Source organism: Microcaecilia unicolor, chromosome 11 (genome assembly GCF_901765095.1).
Source record: "Microcaecilia unicolor chromosome 11, aMicUni1.1, whole genome shotgun sequence".
Lineage (NCBI taxonomy): Eukaryota > Metazoa > Chordata > Amphibia > Gymnophiona > Siphonopidae > Microcaecilia > Microcaecilia unicolor.
In genome coordinates, this window is record NC_044041.1 from 77,971,742 (window position 1) to 77,994,102 (window position 22,361).

Genomic DNA, 22,361 nt, shown 5'->3' on the forward strand with positions numbered 1-22,361 from the left:
GTTCTTAAGAGCCAGAGTTAGTATTTTAAATTTGTTCCTGAAGTAAACTGGTAGCCAGTGTAGATTGTGTTCTTTCTGCTTGCATCTATCATTCATGGTACTGCAGTCAGTCTGGATTAGCTAGATGTGAAACAAGCCCTTTGTTTTCAATTTGTTATATAGCACCTTACTGTAGTCAAGTCATGTTGACATTACAGCAGGGACTAATGCAATCAGACTTACTTTCTCAATGTAAGGCTTGTGCTTACACACTGACACAAAGGAAACCGTTTTTAAGCGTTGCTTGGATGGGATATATGATTGGTTAAGTCCAGTATCTATAGGCTCTTTATCTGAGATTTAGGGACATGCACAGTTCTGAAAAAGAATTTTAACATCTGGTGCTTGAGTTTTGAATCCATAGAATCTCTAGTTTTATTCTGGTTCAGGGAGAATTTATTTCCTTTTTTGGAAATTGAATGGCTAGCAGACTAGGCATTTATCAAAAATATTAGGACTAGGGGGCACGCAATGAAGCTACAAAGTAGTCAATTTAAAACAAATAGGAGAAAATATTTCTTCACTCAACATGTAATTAAACTCTGTAATTCGTTGCCAGAGAATGTAGTAAAAGCAGTTAGCTTAGCGGGTTAAAAAAAGTTTTGGATAGCTTCCTAAAAGAAAAGTCTATAAGCCATTATTAAGATTGACTTGGGGCAAATACACTGATTATTCTAGGATAAGCAGCAAAAAATGTATTGTACTGTTCTGGGATCTTGCCAGGTACTTGTAACCTAGACTAGCCACTGTTGGAAATAGGATGCTGGGCTTGATGGACCTTCGGTCTGTCCCAGTATGGCAATACTTATGTACTTTTTTTTGTGGTCATTTATAAGTCTTTTTCCAGAGACATAAGGAGTTTGTAGTTTGAAATTTATTCAATATACTGCTAAGGCCATTCACAGTTCCTTCAGTATTTTATAAAAGGCTCTGCTGAACATGGAGCCTTTTGTAAAATATGTATCAGGACACTGGCAAAGGAAAAATCACGGCTTACCTGATATCTTCTCTCTTTTAGTTTTGCCAGAGCAGTCCACAAACATATGGGCTATGCCCGTCTACCAGCAGATGGAGACAGAGAACTTGTGAGCTCTACCCTTTAAGGGTATTGTGCATATTAAGTCCTTCGATATTTCAAGTAGGAGGCAATAATGACCAATTTCCGCTTAAAATAAAACTCTGCCCCTGTTAATTATTTCCTTTAAAAATTATTATTATTATTTTATGTATTTCATTTTTTAAGAAAATGAGGTCTTGTCAAAACTCTAAAAGAAGGTAGGGAAAAACATGAATTACAGGAAACAACTTCCAAAGCAAACATGAAGTAAAAACACAGACCAGAATGTGCATGTATAACTGGGCTGACCAGGTGGAAATAATGGAAAGAAAATTAGCAAGTAAGCCATAATAATTTCCTTCCTTAGTGTCCTCACCAGACCAGTCCAGGAACATGTGGGTTGTAGCAAAGTAGTTCCAACGGAGGGATGGATTCTGAAACTGCAGTCAGCAGAATCACAGTGTCAAAGAAACTCCATTCTCACTGCAACATCCAACCCATAATGCTTTGCAAATGTGTAGCAAGGACCATGTTGCCACCTTACATATCTTCTGGTGAAACACATGAAGCTGCATCCAAAATGCTACTCCTCTGGTTGAGTGTGACTTTAGTGCTTAGGGGGCTGCAAGAATATAGGTGGAAGAAAACACCTCTTGTAACTAGTACGAGTTGTAGCTTTAAAAGCGATTTCTCCCTTCCTAACTCCACCAAATACGAATACATCTGTCCAACTTTCTAAAATTAATAGTTACCTCCAAACAAGAGAGAACTCGACCAACATCCAGTTACTGCAAGATCAAGTTTTTGACTTAAATTCTCACTTCTAAAGAAAGAAAGGAGAAATGCTTGATTGGTGTGAAAGTGGGAAACAACTTTTGGAAGAAAGGACGGTACAGTTCAAATAGAAAACCCATGTCTGTGAGATATAAAAATTAGGGCTGTACATTGATTTAAATGTTTAATTCCATAAAGCACCCCCTCACATTTCATCCTGTACAGATAGCAGTATCTGAGAATTTACAATTTCTAAACTAAAAATGAAATCATTTTTCTTACCTTTGTTGTCTGATTTTATTTTTATAATCATCTCACTCCCTGTCTATAGTTCTGCTTCCTTGTGCTACCAGCACACTTCTGTGCTCTGAACTTTGTTTCTAGGGCCTCCTTTCTATTCACTATTTTTTTTCTCCTCCTTCAGTTCCTGCCTTATCTTCACATTCAACTTTCTTCCATTTTTTTCTCCTTCTCAAATCTAACTAGTTTCCATCTCCTCTTACCTCCCCTTGCCCTCCTCTCCAGGGGCATCATCTCCTCCAGTCTCTTTACTATCTCCTTGTCCTCCTCTCCAAGGGCACCATCTTCTTCCCCTTCCCTCATAGGTCATCATCTCCCTTCTTTGATTTTTTCCATTCCCTATTTCCAGCATCTGTTCCTCTCAAGAAAACCCTCCCCCAGTCCACATCTCTCTCCCTCTCCTGGCACCTCTTTCTGCATCCTGAACCCTCCCCTCCAGATCCCTCTTCCCTCCCCCCCGGCAACTTTTGTCTGTACCCCTGAACCCTTCTCACAACCCCCCCCCCCCCACCCCCACTGTGGTCCACATCTCTCTCCCAGCACTTTTTTTCTTCACAACTGAACCCTCCTCCTGCCCCCTCCGCGGTTCACATATTTCTCTCCTCCTTTCTCCCAGCACCTCTGGGCCCTCAAGACCTTGTCTCTGAGGGCATGATGTTTCTCTCACCTGAGCCAAGCTTCTCTGTAGTGTCCCGCCCAGAAATAGGAAGTTCTGTTGTAGGAGACAGGATGCTACAGAGAGGCTTGGGGCAGGTGAGCGAAGCAGCAGAAAGTGGGGAGGAAAATGGATGAGGGCGAGACCTGTTGTAAAACTGTGTTAAAATTTTTAATGTGCTTTAAATGTGCAGCCCTAATAAAAATGGATCTCTACACAAGACAACCTGTCATTCTGAAATTCTACTGGCTGAACAAATGACCAAGGTCCGAGAAGGATAGCTCCCGTTCAAGAAATGGGCATCAGGATGACCTGTCAAGGAAGCATTTTGAAAACATCCACAAACACAAGTTAAGGCTATTAACTTGAATCTTAAGATATTGACAGCCAGGCTTTTCCAATGAACCTCAAGAAGGAAGTCCACATACTAATCCAGTAATCTAAGAGTACATCACAACTCAAACACATGCCAAACCCTAGAATAAGCTAAAGAAGTGAAATGTTTTCTAACATGAAGAAGAGTACCAATGACACCTTCCGAATAACCATGAATTCTCAAGAGCCAAGTCGCAAGACAAAACTGTGTTGATCTTCCATTAGTACTGGAACTTGGACAAGATGATCTTTTAAGACAGAATAGACTGATCGATCTTTGAAATAAGTCAGACCTGCAAACCAAGGTCTTCTGGACCAATCTGGAGACACCAACACTATATTCAAAGGTTGACTGGCTATCCTCTGGAGCAATTGTCCTTTCATCAGCCACAGTGGGAAAACATACAGAAGCTCCAACTATAGAAAAGGTTGGGCTTGGGTGTTCAACCCTTCCAATCCCTGTTTTTTTCACCAATTGAAAAAAAACGTGGAACTTGGCATTGACTTCAGATACAATCAGATCTATAAGGAGCATCCTGCACCACTTTGTTATGACACAGTGTTGTTTCAAACAATTCCCACTCTCCTGGATCTAGAAAATGTCTGCTGAGGAAATCTTTCTGAATATTCTGAGCTCCCTCTGTATGGGCTACTGAGATGGAGAGAAGGTGAGACTATGCCCATGACAGAATAAGAAGCAAGGCTTCTCCTATCACCATATTCTTTGTATCCCCTTGCTTGCTGATGTACGCAACTGCTGTGGAACTGTTAGAGAACACTATTACCAGTTTGTCCTTGACTAGCGTGCTGAAAGCCAGAAGAGCTTTCTGCTCTGCTCTAAACTCCAATTAGTTGATGGATCACAACTTCTTGCGTTGAGATCCAAGTTCCCTGAGACACTTAACAGTGGGATCCCCAACTGAGGAGACTTGCATCCATTGTTACAATTGACCGACTAGATAACCACTCCTTTGTGCAAGTTGAAGGAGTGCAGTTACTACTTCATGCTAGCTTTCATCTGAACAGTTCACAGAAGATAAGACATCATAGCTTTGAAATTAAGGATGCCAGCAACTGAGCAAAGAGTATCTAAGCTCAGGCCCACAGAACATGTCTAATGTCATAGTCATTGATCCGAACATAGGCAGAAGATGATGAACTTGGGACTGGAGTTTCACCATCCTCTGTTCTGGAAGACTTTGCCCTTCTTTGTACTGAACCTCACTCCTAGATACAACGACTGCGAAGGAACTAGACTGATTCTGTCAAAATTGGCAACTCAACCTACAGCTTGGAGAAGGTGAAATCACCCAGTGGTCCCCTGAATACACCAATCGTCTAAGTAGAAATGGACTCTGATCCCCTCATGCTGGAGAAACACAGCCACTACAATCATGAATTTGGAGAAGGCTTTGGGAGCTGTTGCCAGACCAAAAGGAATTGCTTGAAATAAAGTGCTGGCCTAAGACTGCTGACCTCAAAAACCTTTGATACGGGGGCTAAACTGGAATATGGAGATAGGCCTCCAAGGTCTAGAAACGTTAAAAATTCCCCTAGCCAAACAGCCACTATCACAGATCTGAAAGTCTCCATTCTCAAATGTTGCACTTTTAGTGCCCAATTTACACTCTTGAGATCTAGAACAGTTTCCAAGTTTATTAAAATTTGATAACCGCCAAGATGCAACAAGAACGAAAGGTGTTCTTTTTCTTTGGGACTATTTTAATACCTGTGATGCTACTCTTTTTGGCACTGTAGCAACTGTTCCCAACTCCAACAGATTTTGAAGACTAGCTTGCACTGCAGCCACCTTAGCTGGAGCTTGATAAGGAGAGACTAAAAATGAATATGTGAAAGGGTGGAAAACTCCAAATTTGCAACCTTGATGTATGTAATTTGGGTCCATTCCTCAAAAAAACTCAGACAGATGAGGAATGGACCCACCAGCCTTCATGACGTACAGTGTAAGGAGCTCACAGTCTTGGATCCTTTAGAATCTCCTTTTGTTTTTGAATGAAATGAAGTCTGATGAGATCGGGAATCACGTTGAAAAAGACATTGTATGCTCAGGCTGGTGTTTTCACTTCCCTATACCTGGAAACGATAGCAAAGGAACAAGAAGTCTGTCCTCAAGTAGTCTTTGTAGCTTAGAAGCTTAGACTCTCCCAAATCTTTCAAGGTTTTCATCAGAGAGCAATTTATTTATTTCCATTTGATATACCACCATATGGCCTGTACTAGGCTTCAAAGTGAATTACAATGCAATAAAAGAAAAAGGGGAGAAATGAAGAGAAAGAAAGGACCCCCCCCCCCCCCCCCAAAAAAAAAAAAAAAGACACCACCACACACAACTAGTTGCTATCTGGACCAAAACCTTGAGTAAACAGATGAGATTTGAGAAACCTCTTAAATGCAGAGAGTTGATTAGTTCCTGATGTGAAGTGGGAGGTCGTTCCACAATTTGGGGCAATAAAGCGGAAGGCAGTAGAGCGTGGTGAGATGAAGTTCTGAGGGTGACAGCAGCCAAAGAAGATAAGTGATCAGTGGAAGGAGGGAGCAGAGGGGAGTGTAGAGGATGAGAAGTTTATTGAGATAAGCAGGAACAGAGGGTGAGCGCTATTTCTAAACCAAAGTGAGAAGTTTAACATGGTCAAAGCAGGAGCAGAAGGTGAGCGCCATTTGTAAACCAAAGTGAGAAGTTAATACAGTCAAAATGGTATGCATTGTAGAGCATCTTGACTGATGTAGATTGAACAAGCTGAAGGTGCTTAAAAGATTGAATACGGTTGCCAGCATAAAGAGAGTTACAGTTTTGAGGCGAGATATGACTAGGGCCAAAATAAGTGGACAAAGAAGGGAAATTGGAAAGAAGGGGCATACTGAACGAATATGGTGGAGAGAAAAGAACAATGACTGAATAACAGAGTTGATTTGTGGTTTGAAAGCAAGTTTATTGTCATAGATAACGTCTAAAATCTTAATGGAATCTTTAAAAGGTAAAGATTAATTCTCAATTCTCATTAGCTCCGTGTGAGGAGAAAGCAGATAGATTCAATGTTTTGTAGCATAAGAAAAAGGAGATTTGTTTTAAGCCATGCTGAGACTGTAGTCAGACATTCATTGAGGACAGCAATGGAGCAGGACAGCTCAGTGATGCAACAGAGAATCTGAATGTCGTATGAATATCACAATGGCATACACCCGTGGTTTTGTATGATAGTCAGAAATAGAGAAAGATATTGAATAGCGAGATGCCAGGATAGAACCCTGGGGAACACCAGATCGGAGGTCAAAAGTGGCTGTAGAGGTGCAATTAAACATGAGTTGGTAAGAATACCCAGAGAGGAAGCTAAAAAACCAGGAGTACTATACCTGTGATACCAATTGAGCTAAGACTATGGAGAAGCAGGGTGAACCCTAGCATCAAGTCAAAAGGTGAACCCTAGCATCAAGTAAATATTTTGGATTATTATTCCCAATTTGCATCACTTTGCATTTGTCCACATTAAACTTTATCTGCTATCTGGATGCTCAGTCTTCCAATTTCCTAAGGTCTTCCTGCAATTTTTCACAGTCCAAATATTTTTAAAACTTTGAAAGGGAAGCTATATCTGCTGACCAAGAGTCTTGATACCATTTTTATAGATAGCTATAGACTGTTTATCTTTTTAGCTGATTTGTGTTTGACATTTTTAATAAATATCCCTGAGCACTGCATTTGTAGGAATGGAGGAGCGGGGGAAGAGAACACATCCTCACATACAGATAAAAGCGCTGAAATGACTTTACCAAAGGTCACAAAGCAAGATAGAAAGGGTGTCCCGACTGTTCAGCCATGTTATTCCCACAGTGCAGCTTGGCAGGTGAAGCACCACCATAACAAGTGTGCATAGAGACAAAACTAGACACATATTACAGACAGAAGTGATTAGAGAAGTGGTCTAAGATCCAGGAAGGAGAAGTGGTCTAAGAACCAAGGAGATCAGTGTTTTTCCTCATGCTAACTACTGTAACCACATCCTCTGGCAACGAGTTCCAGAGCTTAACTATTTATTGAATGAAAAAAATATTTCCTCCTATTCATTTTAAAAGTATTACTATGTAACGTCATTGAGTGTCCACTAATCTTTGTACTTTATAAAAGAGTAAAAAACAAAACAAAACCCCCAAAACAAACGAAAAAACAACAATTTGCTTTTACCTGTTCTACACCACTCAGAATTCTGTAGATCTCTATTATATCCCCCTCACCCCCAGCTGTCTCTTCCAAGCTGAAGACCCCTAACTTCTTTAGCTTTCTCTCACATGAGAGAAGTTCCATCCTCTTATCATTTTGGTCACTCTTCTTTGAACCTATCCTAATTCCACTATGCCTTTTTTGAGATACGGCGACCAGAATGGCACTCAAGATGAGGTCACACCATGGAGCAATATAGAGGCATTATAACATTCTTGGTCTTATTTTCTGTCCCTTTTCTAGTAATTCCCTAGTATCCTGTTTGCCTTTCTGGCTGCTGCTGCAGAATATTTCAGTCCATTGTCTATGACACCTAGATCTTTTTTTTGGGTGCTGATTCTTAATGTGGATCCTAGCATCAAGTAACTATGATTTGGATTATTTTTCCCAATGTGCATCACTTTGCATTTGTCCACATTAAATTTCATCTGCCATTTGTATGCCCAGTCTTCTAATTTCCTAAGGTCTTCCTGCAACTTTTCACAGTCTGCATGTTTTAACAACTTTGAAAATATTGTCATCTGCAAATTTAACCGCCTCACTTGTTTTGATTTTCAGATCATTTATAAATATGTTAAATAACACCAGTCCCAGTACAGATCCCTGTGGCACTCCACTATTCACCCTCTTCCACTGAGAAAAATGGACATTTAAACCTACCCTCTGTTTTCTATCCATTAACCAGTTCCTAATCCACAACAGAATATTGCCTCCTATCCCATGGCTTTTTAATTTTTTCAGGAGTGTCTCATGAGGAACTTTGTCAAAAGCTTTCTGAAAATCTAGACACACCACAGTCGATCCTTTTAGCTTCTTTTTAACCATTTTTCTAATTTTATTATAGTCACCCATTTGAAAATTAAATGCAGCTACAGTAGATTTTCCTTTGTGGCTTAATTCCAGATATTAGCTCAGATGTGATCATGTTATGATCACTGTTTCCCAGGGTACTCAACACCATTACCTCTCATACTATGCCCTGAACGCAAAGGACTAGATCTAAAATGGCTCCCCCTCTAATCGGTTCCTGGACCAGTTGCTCCAAGAAGCAATCATTTATTACATCTAGAAATTTTATCTCCCTGGTGCTCCCTGATGTAACATTTTATCAAGTCAATATTGGGGTAATTGAAGTCAACTATTATTCACAAAGAATTCTACCCTATGAAACCCAGTATTGGAGGTGTAAAGTCACAATTCTACATGAATATAAATGTGGAGAAAAAAAGACTTCAGAAACCATGGAGTTGTCTCTTTAAAGGAAAACCTTTCAATATCTAGAGGACTCCTCTTCAATCAATAGTCTAAACAAAAAAAAAACCTCCACTCTTCTTATTCATGGATTATATGTAAATACACCTTTTACAATTCTTAATCCATGAATAAGAAGAGTGGAGGTTTTTTTTGTGAAGACTACTGATTGAAGAGGAGTGCTCTAGATATTGAAAGGTTTTCCTTTAAAGAGACAACTCCATGGTTTCTGAAGTCTTTTTTTCTCCACATTTATATTCATGTAGAATTGTGACTTTACACCTCCAATATTGGGTTTCATAGGGTAGAATTCTTTATGAATAATAGTTGATTTGTATTCTACTAATTCCAATATTGATATTGGTAATTGAAGTCACCCATTATTATACTGTTGCCCAATTTGCTAGCTTTCCTAATTTCTGTAAACATTTCTTCATCTGTCTGTTTGCTCTGTCCCGGCGGTCAGTAGTATAGCCCTATAAGAATACTCCTTCCCTTCACACATGGAATTTCTATCCATAATCAACCAGAGAACTCTCTCTCTGGTTTTGTAAGCCACATTGAGCCTGCATGTTTGTGGGGATAACGTGGGGTATAAATACATTGATAAATAAATAATGATTCCACACTGCTGTTTCATGTGGAATGTTTATTTGACTAAATTCCCTCTTTAACATGTAGTACAATTTAATACTATCATTGCGATACAATTTGTACCCTGTTAACACAGCGTCTCATTGATTGTCTTCTTTCCACTAAGTCTCTGAGATGCTAATTATCTCTACCTCATTATTCCGTGCTATATACTCTTAACTCTTCTATCTTGTTTTTTAGGCTTTTAGCATTTGTATACAGGCACTTCTAAGCAGCTTGTAGATGCAAGGAAAAAATACATTTTGAAGATGATGTGCATCCGTTCTCCTGCTCTCTCCTTAAACACACCTGGCTTTCTTTGAGTATTGTTGAAACCTCTCTACTGGGATTCCCTGAATGTCCTGCTTCAATAGTATCCTTCCAGGATACTCCACACCGAATCATGTGCTCCTGGATGACTGTCAGTTCTCCCCCCCCCCCAATTCTAGTTTAAAAGCTGCTCTATCTCCTTTTTAAAAGTTAGTGCCAGCAGCCTGGTTCCATCCCAATTAAGGTGGAGTCCACCCTTTCGGAACAGTCTCTTCCTTTCCCAGAATGTTGCCCAGTTCATAACAAATCTAAATCCCTCATCCCTGCACAATCGTCTCAACCATGCATTAAGACTTCGGAGCTCTGCCTGCCTCTTGGGTACTGCACATCTAACGGGGAGCATTTCTGAAAATTCCCCCACATACTTTCTGCTTCTGATGTACCTGAAAAAGTTATTACTTTGAGTTTTTGCTTCTTTGGCAAGTTTTCATATTCTCTTTTAGCCTTCTTTATCAATACTTCGCATCTAACTTGTCAGTGCTTATGTTACTTCTTATTTTCTTCATTTGGATTTTTTTTCCATTTTTTGAAAGATGTTCTTTTGGCTCTAATAGCCTCTTTCACTTCTCCTTTTAACCATGCTGGCTGTCGTTTGCTCTTCTTTCCACTTTTATTAATATGTGGAATACATTTGATCTGAGCTTCTAAGATGATATTTTTAAACAATCTCCATGCATGATTTAAAGTCCTAACCTCTGTGGCTGATCCTTTTAACGTAACCATTTTTCTAATTTTATTATAGTCGCCCTTTTAAAAATTAAATGCTACTACAGTAATTTCTTTAGTGACCACTCCAGATATTAGCTCAAATTTGATCATGTTATGATCACTGTTTCCCAGTGGACCTAACACTGTTACCTCTTGTACTAAGCCCTGCATTCCACTAAGGATTACATCTAAAACAGCTCCCCCTCTTGTCGATTCTTGGACCAGTTGCTCTAAGAGGCAGTTATTTATTACATCTAGGAATTTTTCTTCCCTAGCACTCCCTGATGCGGCATTTATCCAATCAACAGTGGGGTAACTGAAATCACCATTATACTGTTGCCCAAATTTGTCAGCTTTCCTAATGTCTATTAACATTTTTTTAAATCTGTTTTGTCCTGGCAGACGGTAGCACAGCCCTACGAGTATACTCTTTCTTTTCACACAGAGAATTTCTATACATAAGGTGTAGTGCTTAAGTGATCATGCTGCCCAGAACTGGTTTTCTTTTCATTTAGTTTTGGTAAAGAGCTTTAGGATGGTTTACAGTTCTGGGTGAGGGAAAGAAACCCGGAATGGAATCCAGTTAAGTGGAAGGGAGGTGACCTACCCATTAGCTACACCTGGGAGCTAAGACTGCTTGGAGGGATTTGGCAGGGGTGGAGAATTTGGTTGGATGGGCTCTTCAGGAAAGCGGAAGTCTAACTAAGGGGAGGAGTTTCCAAGCTCCTTCAGTTCCTACCTGTACATCAAAGAAAGGGATGGGCTGGAAGGGAGGGGCTGGAGGACTCCGTCAGCCAAAGAGAAAGAAAGGGTGGGGACAAACAGGGAAAAGGGAGAGCCTGAACCCAAAGACAGGGGAGGGGGGGGGGGGTAGAGAGAGCCCACCTTACAGAGAGCAAGGCCAGCGATAAGTAAAATGTGCTACCCAACCTGGGACAAGAAAGTACCCCAAAGTAAAAGGCTGAGCCAGGAAGCTCTGGAATGCCTAAGGAGCTGTATATGAAGATAATGGATCTAAGGGAGACTGAGGAGTCAAGGGCCACCCCTGAAGCTGACATGCAGTAAAGCTAAGTTACTAGTGTTATAAAGTTGTGTTTTGGGAAACTGAATAATTTATTGGTCTTGATGAACCTGGGGCAGCGCAGGAGGGACTTTTTACCTGCTCCTCATTACAAGTGTCACTTTGGGGGCTAATCCCATTTCCCTCTCTCACTGCCTGTCTCAGAGTGCAGCTCTCCCCCCCCCCCCAGGTTAGTAATCAGACAGTACTGGGGCCTGGTGCCAACTTCAGCACTGAGGAGCCTTCAAGCTCCTGGAGGCCCTGTTGGTATATGTCAGCAAGGATGGAACCAACAGGGCCTTCCCAAGTATGTGGGCATGAAGGCTCCTCACTGCTGAAGTTAGCGCTGGCACCAGGCCTAGTACTGTCCAATTACTGCCAGGGGCCCAGTCTCTCAGAGGCAGGCAGCGGAAGGAGGAAGGTTTGATGAGAAATAGTGGATCGGGGGTGGGGGGGTTACGTTGGACCGAGGGAGGTGAAGAAATAGAGCAAGTGGGTGAGGTTGGATGGGTAGGTGGGAGGGAGGGGACAAATGTTGGACATGGATGGAGGGGAGGGAGGAAAGAGAGAAGAAATGCTGGACATGGATGAGGGAAGGGGGAGAGGAAAATGCTGGACATGGATGGAGGGGAGGAAAGAGAGAAATGCTGGACATGGATGGAGGGGAGGGTAAGAGAAATGCTGGACATGGATGGAGGGGAGGAAAGAGAAATGCTGGACATGGATGGAGGGGAGGAAAGAGAGAGGAAGGAGATGAATATGGATGGAGAAGAATGGAAGGAAAGTAGGGAGGAGATGCACATGGATGGAGAGGAGGTAAAGGGAAGAGAGAAAAAAAAAAACTGCATGTGGATGGAGAAAATAAGCAAAAGCTGGATCCACTCTATACCACCTTCAGAAAGTCCACGGAGGACCCAGATTTTACTTATGACATAGGGTAGGAAGTGGGGAAAAAAGGAATGTAAAGAAATAAATAGACAAGAGGCCCTGGAAATGGAGTTGAGAACAGATAGAGAGCAGCAGAACCACAGACTGGGACCAACATGATCAGGAAAAACAGTCACCAGACAACAAAGGTAGAAAAAAAATCATTTTATTTTCATTTTAGTGTTTGGAATATATCCAATTTGAGAATTAACATCTGCTGTCTTATTTTGCACTATACAGGAGGAAATGTGTTTCTTTCTGTTTTCCTGGTATTGTGCTCCATACAGAGGCTGGCTTTTTATGATTTCAAGTTAATTTTTGTCTGTATATGAAGAGGGGCTATGTGTGATAGCTAGACCAGTGTCTTGGATAGGGATCTTTTTGTTAGGTTCTCAGATTTTGATAACACTTGGTCTGTGTGCTAATTTGGTTTATGTCATTTTGGGTGTACTGGGGCTGTTAACAGCTTACAGAAATTATTTATAATGAAAAAAATCATAAGTTATTTTTCATCTCCTATACTGGTGTAATACTTTCAATTATGCCTTTCTATATGCTCCATGGCTGTTAAAAGGGTGTGGCTACTATAAGGGCAAAGCCATAGTGACCCTGTCTCAAATTTTCCCTGTATGAGTACTGGTACCTTTTTAATACAAAAAAAAAAGCACTGGCCGATGCTGCAGCATTGCCAAAGGTTCCGGTGGCAGGCAGACAGGAGGCTCAGGCTGCATCGGTCTCGCCTCCTGCTTATGCGCGCCAGCCAGGACCTGAGTTATTGAGTTAATGCGCTGTCTTCTCTGCCACCACAGGTCCTTCTTCCTGCCTCATCCCGCGCAACGTACTTCCTATTTCTGTTGCACGAGGGATCGTGGCAGGAAGAGGATCTGCAGCGGCAGAGAAGAGTTAATTTGGGTCCCAGCCAACACACGAGCGCAGAAGAGAAGACAACAAGGCGGGAGCAGACACTGAGGATTAAGCAGGAATTGAGGTTTGGGCTGAGTGCACACAGCTGAGGAAGTAACTCCACAAACACTTTCTCTCTCTCTCCCAATCCTATCATCGCTCTCCATGCCCTGAGGTCACCCAGTCGCTTTTTTAGCTCATTACACTTTACCTAAGCCCTACTCCTCATCCCAGGAGCAGCAGAATGCCTTTATGGTAGGGGGTGCCCAAGCTCCCCCCCTCCAGCATCTCTCTCCTTCCCTTCTTCCTTACCCCCCCCCCCCCAGCCCATGGTGTCCAGCATACCCTCCTCCCCTACGCCTCACCCCATCTAACCCTCACTACCCAGGAGGACAACTGGCCACCTCCCTTCCCTATCCTTGTACCCGAGCCAGCCAGCAGGCCAGCCTTCTCCAGCCCTATACCTTTAGCCAGTCAGCCACCCCCTCGCCAGCCAGATACCTTGTTCCCCAGCCTTGTACCCCAGCTAAGCAGCCACCCATCCCACTTCCCCAACAAGCAAGGCAGTTACCATCTCCCATCCCTATCTCCAGCAAAGCAGTTTCTCTCCTCCTCTTCCACTAGCCCTTGGAACTACCTGTTGCCCTGCTATCCATGGCTAACAAGAGAATCCTCTTCCATGCATCAAATGAGTCTGAGGCACTTTTTGCAGGAATACTGGCCTTGCAAGATTTGAGGCCAGCACAAGAGTTCCTGCAGCCACACAATGCAGAGGAATTTCCTGCTGGAGCACCTTAAGTTGAAAACACTTAAACCTGCAAACAAATCCTAGATGCCAGGGACAAATTCAAATATAGGCTAAAAGCCCACCTTTTGACGCTGCTTTTAACTCCTAACTCAGTACCTATGTCTGTTTTAATCATTCCCACCATACTTAATTCCCTAATCCCTTATTTGCCCCGTTTGTCTGTCTTGATTAGATTATAAACTGTTGAGCAGGGACTCATATGTGTTTAGTGTACAGTGCTATGTACATCTAGTAGCGCTATAGAAAATTTTTGGCGACCTGGGATTTGTCGAGCCCTGCTCATAGGTGTGGAGGAGTGGCCTAGTGGTTAGAGCACCGGTCTTGCAATCCAGAGGTGGCCGGTTCAAATCCCACTGCTGCTCCTTGTGATCTTGGGCAAGTCACTTAACCCTCCATTGCCTCAGGTACAAACTTAGATTGTGAGCCCTCCTGGGACAGAGAAATATCCAGAGTATCTGAATGTAACTCACCTTGAGCTACTACTGAAAAAGGTGTGAGCAAAATCTAAATAAATAAAATAGGTCTGCATTAACAATGCCTCCAGTTTCCTGTCTTGAAAATCTTTCAATGCAAAGTTCCTTCAACAGGAATGGTGATCTTTTAGTGACTGCGTGACCAAAGCATCTATTTTGGGCAGTCTGAAGGTTTTCATCAGATAACAGAGAATAAAGCTTACCCATAGCTCTTCTTACTCTGAGACCTGCTTCAGGCGTATCAGCCAAGATCAATATCTTAAAGGCTTTCTAATATCTTCTAAAATGGGATTGTCATAAAGAAGCCTTTTGAACTGGAGTGTCTGAGATGCTATGCACTTCCACAGTTCTTAAAATTAATGTAGGCAATTCCTCTATGTAGAAAAGATAAACTGTGGTATCATCCCCCTTCACTTACAGGAATTTCTCCTTCTTCTAGGGGATCCAAAACCGATGAAGCTTTTATTTTGAATAACTCTCCAACTTTAGAAAGTGGTAAGGAAGGTTACCGACTAAGAATCCCCATTCTCCTGATAGCTCGTGCTGCCATTTATCAGATCTGGCTTCACCCTCAGAAGCAGGAGTCACTGTGCACTTTGAGATTTCTTAAATAAAAACACTTATGGAACAGAAGCTATGAAAGTATCCATCTGTCTGGTGATGAAATGCACCCTGAAGACACCAAGTCAGACTTTGACAGGAATGATAATGGAAGGAGCAGAAAGAGAGGAATCTAAAATGACCACCACCACTTCCGCCTCTTCCAAGAGAGAAATGTGGCAGAATATTCAAATTTTCATGGGTTAAAATCTTCTCCAACATAGCCCTTTTACTTAATACAGTACTCTTTTCCCCATGTGGGCAGGTTAACGGCTTGCTAAGACAAATGGAGCAGTAACCCAAACTTGTACAACTGCTGTTGCACCTTGAGCACCTCTTTACCTGCTTTGCTAAGGGTTTCTAATGCCCTAGGATAAACCTTCAGCTATGTATCCCACCTCCATCCCAACCAGGCGGCTTGCAGCTCAAGGCTCTCCACCCCACCACCAACTTGGTGTCAAGCATGTCTTCCAACCTCCTGTGGTCTCAAGCATCTCTCATATCCATACCCCAAACCTAACACCCATCCATCTCTCTCATTCCTTTCTTCCCTCCATCTACTCCGCCCCACCTACTCTAAGGTGTTCAGGCCTTACCTCCCTTCCAAGTCAGCAATGCAGTAGTCAGCAGCTATAGAAAATGTTTGGTAGGTGGCATGGGGTCTACAGCATTTGTGAATGCTCAAGTCCTACCAGCTTCTGCCCCCACTGAACTTCCTGTTTTGGAGGTGTTGGGAGCTGGCAGGCCTTGAGAATGCACAGATGCTCAAGGCTCCGCACTAGCCACCATGCATTTTCTATAGCTACCGACTGCTGTGTCACTGCCCTGGAGGAAAGGGTGGTAAAGCCTGAACACCTCAGGGTGGAGGAAGGGAAAGAAGGAGAGGGAACCTGGAGACCAAAGTGCCAATGTGAAGCCGCTGCCCCCTAAATTATGCTGCCTTAGGTGGCCATCTAGTCTGCTTAGTGGATAGGCCAATATTGTGCACAGAAATGACAGACCAGAAATTGAAATATTAACAGCTTAGAGAAATGAGGAAGCACAGAAGGACAGACTCAGATTCTTCTGCTTTTACCTTTAAAGCTGAAAAAAAAGTTTCCAGAATGCTTAGTGAGCACTGCATAACATGCTAGTTATACTTTGTATGTGGATGAGGAGGAATTTCTCATTTACCAAACTAGCATTAACCAGACCAATGTTAAAGGCAGTTCAGTTGACAGAAGTGATTTAGCAGCAGGAGGGTGGTAGCCGAGGTAGAATTAAGGTAAAATTAGGCCTTACCTGATAATTTTCTTTCCTTTAGCCGCAGCAGATGAATCCAGTAACTGGTGGGTTGTGTCCATCTACCAGCAGGTGTAGATAGAGATAACTTAAACTGAAGTGAGTGATACTGGACGACCAACCCCTTCAGTAGCCAGTACTTGTCTCATCACAAAGCATGAAAGAACAAACAGAAATCAAAAATCTTCCTCACCAACAGTGCACCAAGAACAGGCAGAGTCATGCCACACGCTGAAAACTGTAAGTAAGAATCACGACAAGACAGTGCCTGTAATTCTGAGATTCTCCTTGCAAAGGCCATAGCCACTAAAAATACCGCCTTCAAGGTTAAGATCTTTCTTAGATGCCTTGCAGAAGAGCTTGAAAGGCCATCCCTACAAAGCCTTAAGGACCAAATTCAAATTCCAGGTCGGGCAAGGCTGCCACTTGCATCCGCTGGGAATTATAAGCCAGCCCCTTCTGCAACCCATCCTGCAAAAAAGCCAACAGCTGCACCACCAAGGCATTGAACGGCGACTAAGCATGATCCTCACACCACGCCACAGACGTCATACGCGGCCATAGGCCACTGAAGTAGGCCACTGAAGTAGATCTCTTCTAAGCCTGCAATAATGTAGCAATAACCTCATTTTAATAGCTCTTCTTTGTCAGACGTAACTGCTCAAGAGCCAGGCTGTAAAATCAAAGCGGTAAGGATCCTCCATGTGAAATGACCCCTGATGCAGAAGGCCAGGGGTTACCAGAAGCCGAAGTGGCAGCTCCATGAGGAGATGAACCAGGTCCGCATACCATGGGCGCCATTGCCAATCCAGGGCTATCAGGATGACCTACCCTTGGTGTCACCCTATCAGGAGCAGCACCCTGCCTATGAATAGCCATGGAGGGAACACGTAGAGAAGGACCGACTCCAGCCCCGGCTGCAGCAGCATGTCCAGACCAGCGAACCCAGCTTCTTTTCTTCTGCTGAAAAAGACTGGTACCTTGGCATTGACTTGGGTTGCCATCAGGTCCATCTCCAGAATGCCCCACGTTTGGCAAATCAGGCAAAAGGTGTCCTCGGATAACGCCCACTCCGCCGGATCCAGGAGAAGCCAGTGAGAAATTCAACCTGCACACTGCATTGCCCCATGATGTTAGCTTCCGAGAGACACTGCAGATGGGCTTCTGCCCACTCCAAGAGACAGGCTGCCTTGACTGCTCTGTGTGCCTCCCTGGCGATTCATGTAAGCCACCGCCGTTGTGTTGTCCGGAAAAAAAACTCAGACTGCCTTAGCAGAGCCTAAAACGCCCATAAGGCATACATCAACGCCTGCAGTTCCAGCCGACTAATCGGCGAAGTCGCCTCCAGTGCAGTCCAAGTGCCCTGCACATACCAATGGAGACAATCAGCACCTCAACCGGAAAGGCTGGCATCCGTCATCACGACTACCCACTGCGGAGATGCCAGCAGCATCCCCTTCATTAAACTGTGGTCATGGAGCCACCAGGTCATACTGTGGTGGGCCTGAGGGAGCCACGGAAGCCAGAGCCGATGAAGTTGGGAAACCGGCAACTACTGACTCAGGAGTGACAGTTGTAAGGGCCACATGTGGGCCTCAGACCACAGCACCACCTCTAGCATGGCTGCCATGGAACTTCACACCTTCACATAGTCCCAGACTCGAGGGCTCGATGACCGGAGAAAATTGTGAATCTGAGAGTGTAGCTTGATCCTCCTGTCCTCTGGCAAAAATACATGGCCTGAGCTGTGTCGACGTGAGCCCCGAGAAAATCCAGGATTTGAGACTGGACCAGATGACTCTTGAGATGGTTGATAACCCAGCCTAAGGACCATAACCAAGCTATAACTCAATCGGTGGCCTGCCGACTCTCCTGGAAGGAGTTTGCCCGAATCAGCCAGTCATCCAGGTAGGGATGAACTCGAATTCTCTCCCATCTGAGGGCCGCCGCTATGACCTTCAAAAAAGGTACGCGGAGAAATGGCCAGATCAAAAGGGCGAGCTCAAAACTGAAAATCGCATCCCAGGAAACGCTGATGCAAAGCCCAAATAGGAATAATAGGTAGGCCTCCTTGAGATCCAACGCTGTGAGAAATTCTCCTGGCTGAACCGCTGCCACCACCGAATGAAGTGTTTCCATGCAAAAGTGTTGTAAGGAAGTGACTGATCTTGAGAAGGTCGTGAATAGGACAAAAACATCTCCCTTTTTGGGGAACCACAAAATAAATCGAATAACGCCTGTGCATACCTCTGAGGGAGGAACCAGCACCACAGGCCCTAGGTCCAACAGGGAATGCAGAGTAGATTTGACTGCCACTTGCACGGAGACAGTTGCGCACAGACTCAAAAAATGCCTTGTCGACAGGTGAAGCAAATTTGAGCTTGTAACAGTCTCTGATAATATCCAAGACCCATTGGTCTGAAGTACGCTTGGTCCACTCTTCGTAGAAAAGGGTCAGCTGACCCCCTATTCTATGGGACGAGGAGTGAATCGGTCCACCATCATTGGGAAAAACGTCCAGGAACTCCTGGACAAGCTGTGGCAGTAGCCAGTTTCCGGTCTTCCCGAAAGGAAGACCGCTGCTGAAATCTAGGACGCTGAAAAGGAGTCACGGGGCGACTTGGATGGTACTGGGAGGTCCTGGCCAGAGGGGTGGACCTGGATCTATCCTCTGGAAGATGCTGTCCCTTGGAGTTACTCAAATCCTTCACTATCTTCTCCAGTTACTCGCCAAATGGGAGCTTGCCTCGAAAGGGTAACCTAGAGGCATATTTTCAAAGCACTTAGCCTTCCAAAGTTCTATAGGTTTCTATGGAACTTTGAAAGGCTAAGTGCTTTGAAAATATGCCTCCTAGTGAGGTGCTGCTTCAAGGCCAAATCTGCCATCCAATGGCAAAGCCACAACTGTCATTGAAAGGAAACAGTCAAATTCATCAGCTTGGCTGAAGTACGGATAAGAACATAAAGGGAATCGGCCAAATAGGCCCAACCCCGATTCCTGATGAGATCCTATGGAGCCCAAGACTGAAGGCGCATCCACATCCGGCTCCAAAGGCACACTCTGGCTATGTATGAACTACAAATAAAGGCCTGGCCGGCCAACTCAGAGACCTCAAAAGCTCATTTCAAGGAAGCCTTCAGCCAACTGTCCTACATATCCTTGAGACCTACACCACCCTCCAAAGGGAGAGTAGTCTTCTTGGTAATCGCCGTCACCTGCGTGTCCATGGTAGGAAGACCAAACCTTTCGGTCTGATCAGCAACAACAGGGTAAAGATGGGATATAGCCTTCACACCCCAAAGACCCCCATCAGGGTCTGACCACTGAGCTGTAATGAGCTCTTGAACGGCTTCATGCACAGGGAATGCCTTCGTAGGCTTCCTGGTGCTGGCCATTTTAAGGTTGACCGCAGCAGACTCAGCCACCTCAGGGTCAGCGACATTCAAGGTCGCTAAGGCATTGGAGATCAGGAAAGGCAATTCATCTTTATGGTAAACATGAACAGCAGTGGGATCATCAGGTTCCTCCTGAAACAATTCGCCCTCCTCCAATTCTTCAAGATGTGAATTCCCAGAAAGGGTGGCAAGGCGGGTGGGCAAACGGGTCCACCAACCCCAACCCCACACTCAGACTCCACGTCCACTCATCTTCTCTTCTGGGCAGAGAGCTCTAGAGGCTACTGAGAAGGAGATCCCAAATCTTGAAAGGAGCACCCTAGGGTTGAGAAATCAGCCAGGAGTTGCGACTGAGGGAGGGTCCACTTTAATAAGTAGGCCTGATGAAGCAGCAGGATAAATTCATGAAAAAAAACCCTCCCCTGCCCCACCAGCTCCACTAGAAGGGCCAGAGGCAGCAGCGAGGGAAGAAAGAGGAGCCCCAGGGGAACAGGAGCCAAATTAGCAAAACAGCACAAAGGATCCGACACTGCTGTCAGCTGATCAGCGGGAATCACAACAGGGCCTGCAGGCAAAATGGCACGCGTGCCGGAAGGCTCAGGGTGGAAACCAAGGATGCCGAAGTTGCAGCACTATCCTCTGCGACAGGCTCCAAGCAGCCTGGCTAAGTCGATGCCTGCTGTGAATCTCCTTTTCCTGCAGCGGGAACACTGCTTTACAACTTCAGCAGCCATGCCGCTGATGCGCCTGGCACGAACCACTGCGAACAAGAGTGAGGGAAAACAAATCAGGTACTCACAGAAATACAGCTTAAGGCACGGCAGCAACACCCAGCGCAGTCCAGCAGCCACAGAAACTCTGTGGAACAAGGGGAAACACCATTATGGTCCTGTCAGCAGCCATTTGACCGTAACTTAATTTTTTTTTTTTTTTTAAAGGTTGGTGAGAAAGGCAAAGGCTCACAGGCCCCAAGGCTGGGATGTAGGGTAAGATGGGGTGAAGCAGAGACCTGACTGATCAGGTATGCTTCCAAAGAGAACCAACAATGTCCAAACACCCCCCAACTCTCAACTGGCCAGCAGCCCAGGAGAGGACCCCAGAAAAGAATCCAGGAGCTGATGAGGAGTCATCCATCACCTGGTGGAGATAGAGATATAAAGGCTACTGAAGGAGCTGGTCATCCAGTATCACTATTAAGTTATCTCTATCTTCACCTGCTGGTAGATGGACACAACCCACAGTTACTGGATTCATCTGCTGCATGCGCTAAGGAAGGAGGCATTTCATTTCTTCAAACTGTGCCATCTTCATGGTCTAGGGGAATCATGGCTTTCTCTCTCTTGTACAGTTAGGATTCCAAAGGCCGTTGTATCTCTGGTTTGCAAAATATTTCAGGGTGTTTGTACTTATTCATCAGCTTTCATCAATGTAAGAAGGATATAAGGAACAGAATAAGCACAAGGATGGAGAAATGGTCCTGGGAATATCATCAAACCTGTGAGAATGGAGAGCTATACTGAGCCTGGCAAATGGTTTGATGGCATCTAGCCATTTGATTTAGAAGTAGGGTGAAAAGCTGGAATGAAATGCTGATAAAAGGATGAGAACAAAAGGGGCATGTCATTTGATTATAGGTCCTGCCAGTGGTGTGACTTTTAAGGGCACCATGCCGGCTGTAGCTGATGTCATAGAACTGGGGGCAAAGTCAACAGGGCCTCTCTTCCCAGCAGAAAGCAATGGGCTGGGGAGAGGAGAGAGACAACCTCTCAGGGCAATAGGAGAGCCAAGTTCACTCCCTGCTTTAATCTCAGCACAAAGGTCTCAAGATCTTCTTTATCCATGACTTTTTAGGGGGCTGTATCAGTTGCTGGAGAAGTCACAGGTCTGTAGACAGTCAGCAGGGTCCTGCTTTCCAGGAGAGTGCAGCAGATAAATAGTAGTATCCCAGGGGTGCCAATGACTTATCTTTCCCCAGGTGTAACATATCCCAGGGGTGCCAAAGACTTACCTTTCCCCAGGTGTGTGTTTATACTCATGTATCGTGCGGTCCCAGTCAAGCTCTTGTGCTCTCGGTATGGGATGTGTTTTTTGGTCTCAGGGTCAATATATTCTTTAGCCAGTCCAAAGTCAATGATATGAATGGTATGCTGCCGCTTACTCCCCGGACGCCCCACCAGGAAGTTCTCTGGCTTCACGTCTCGGTATATTAGACTCTTTGTGTGTACATACTCCATCCGTGTAATCTGTAAATTCATGTAAAGACAAAATAAAACAGTTACGAATTTTCCACTGAATGCAAGTTAGAAATTCTTATGGCTGTGCAACATGATGGGCAAAAGAACACTTGCCATTTCTGAATCTGTTCAAAAGTTCCGACAGTGGTAGCCCAAACAGAAATCAATGGACCATTGCTGAGCCTCTGTTAAATCACCAGCAACATACACTAAGAAGTAGATAAAACTGGACTCTGTAGAATCATGAGTCAACCCTGAAAAACTGGAATAGTGCCATATATCTAAAAAGCATAGGATACAGAGCTAATATGCAAATATGT

At 44.0% G+C, this 22,361-nt stretch overlaps 1 protein-coding gene across 4 annotated transcripts in view; it reads right to left on the reverse strand.

Annotated features, from left to right (window-relative positions):
• The window catches only part of CSNK1G2 (casein kinase 1 gamma 2), a 146,412-nt gene that overhangs the window by 35,610 nt on the left and 88,441 nt on the right, over positions 1-22,361 (reverse strand). For all 4 annotated transcript variants that reach the window (XM_030217723.1, XM_030217722.1, XM_030217725.1 and 1 more), the window contains exon 6: positions 21,816-22,050. In XM_030217723.1, coding sequence (XP_030073583.1) covers positions 21,816-22,050 — 235 coding nt within the window. The remainder of the gene's footprint in view (positions 1-21,815; positions 22,051-22,361) is intronic.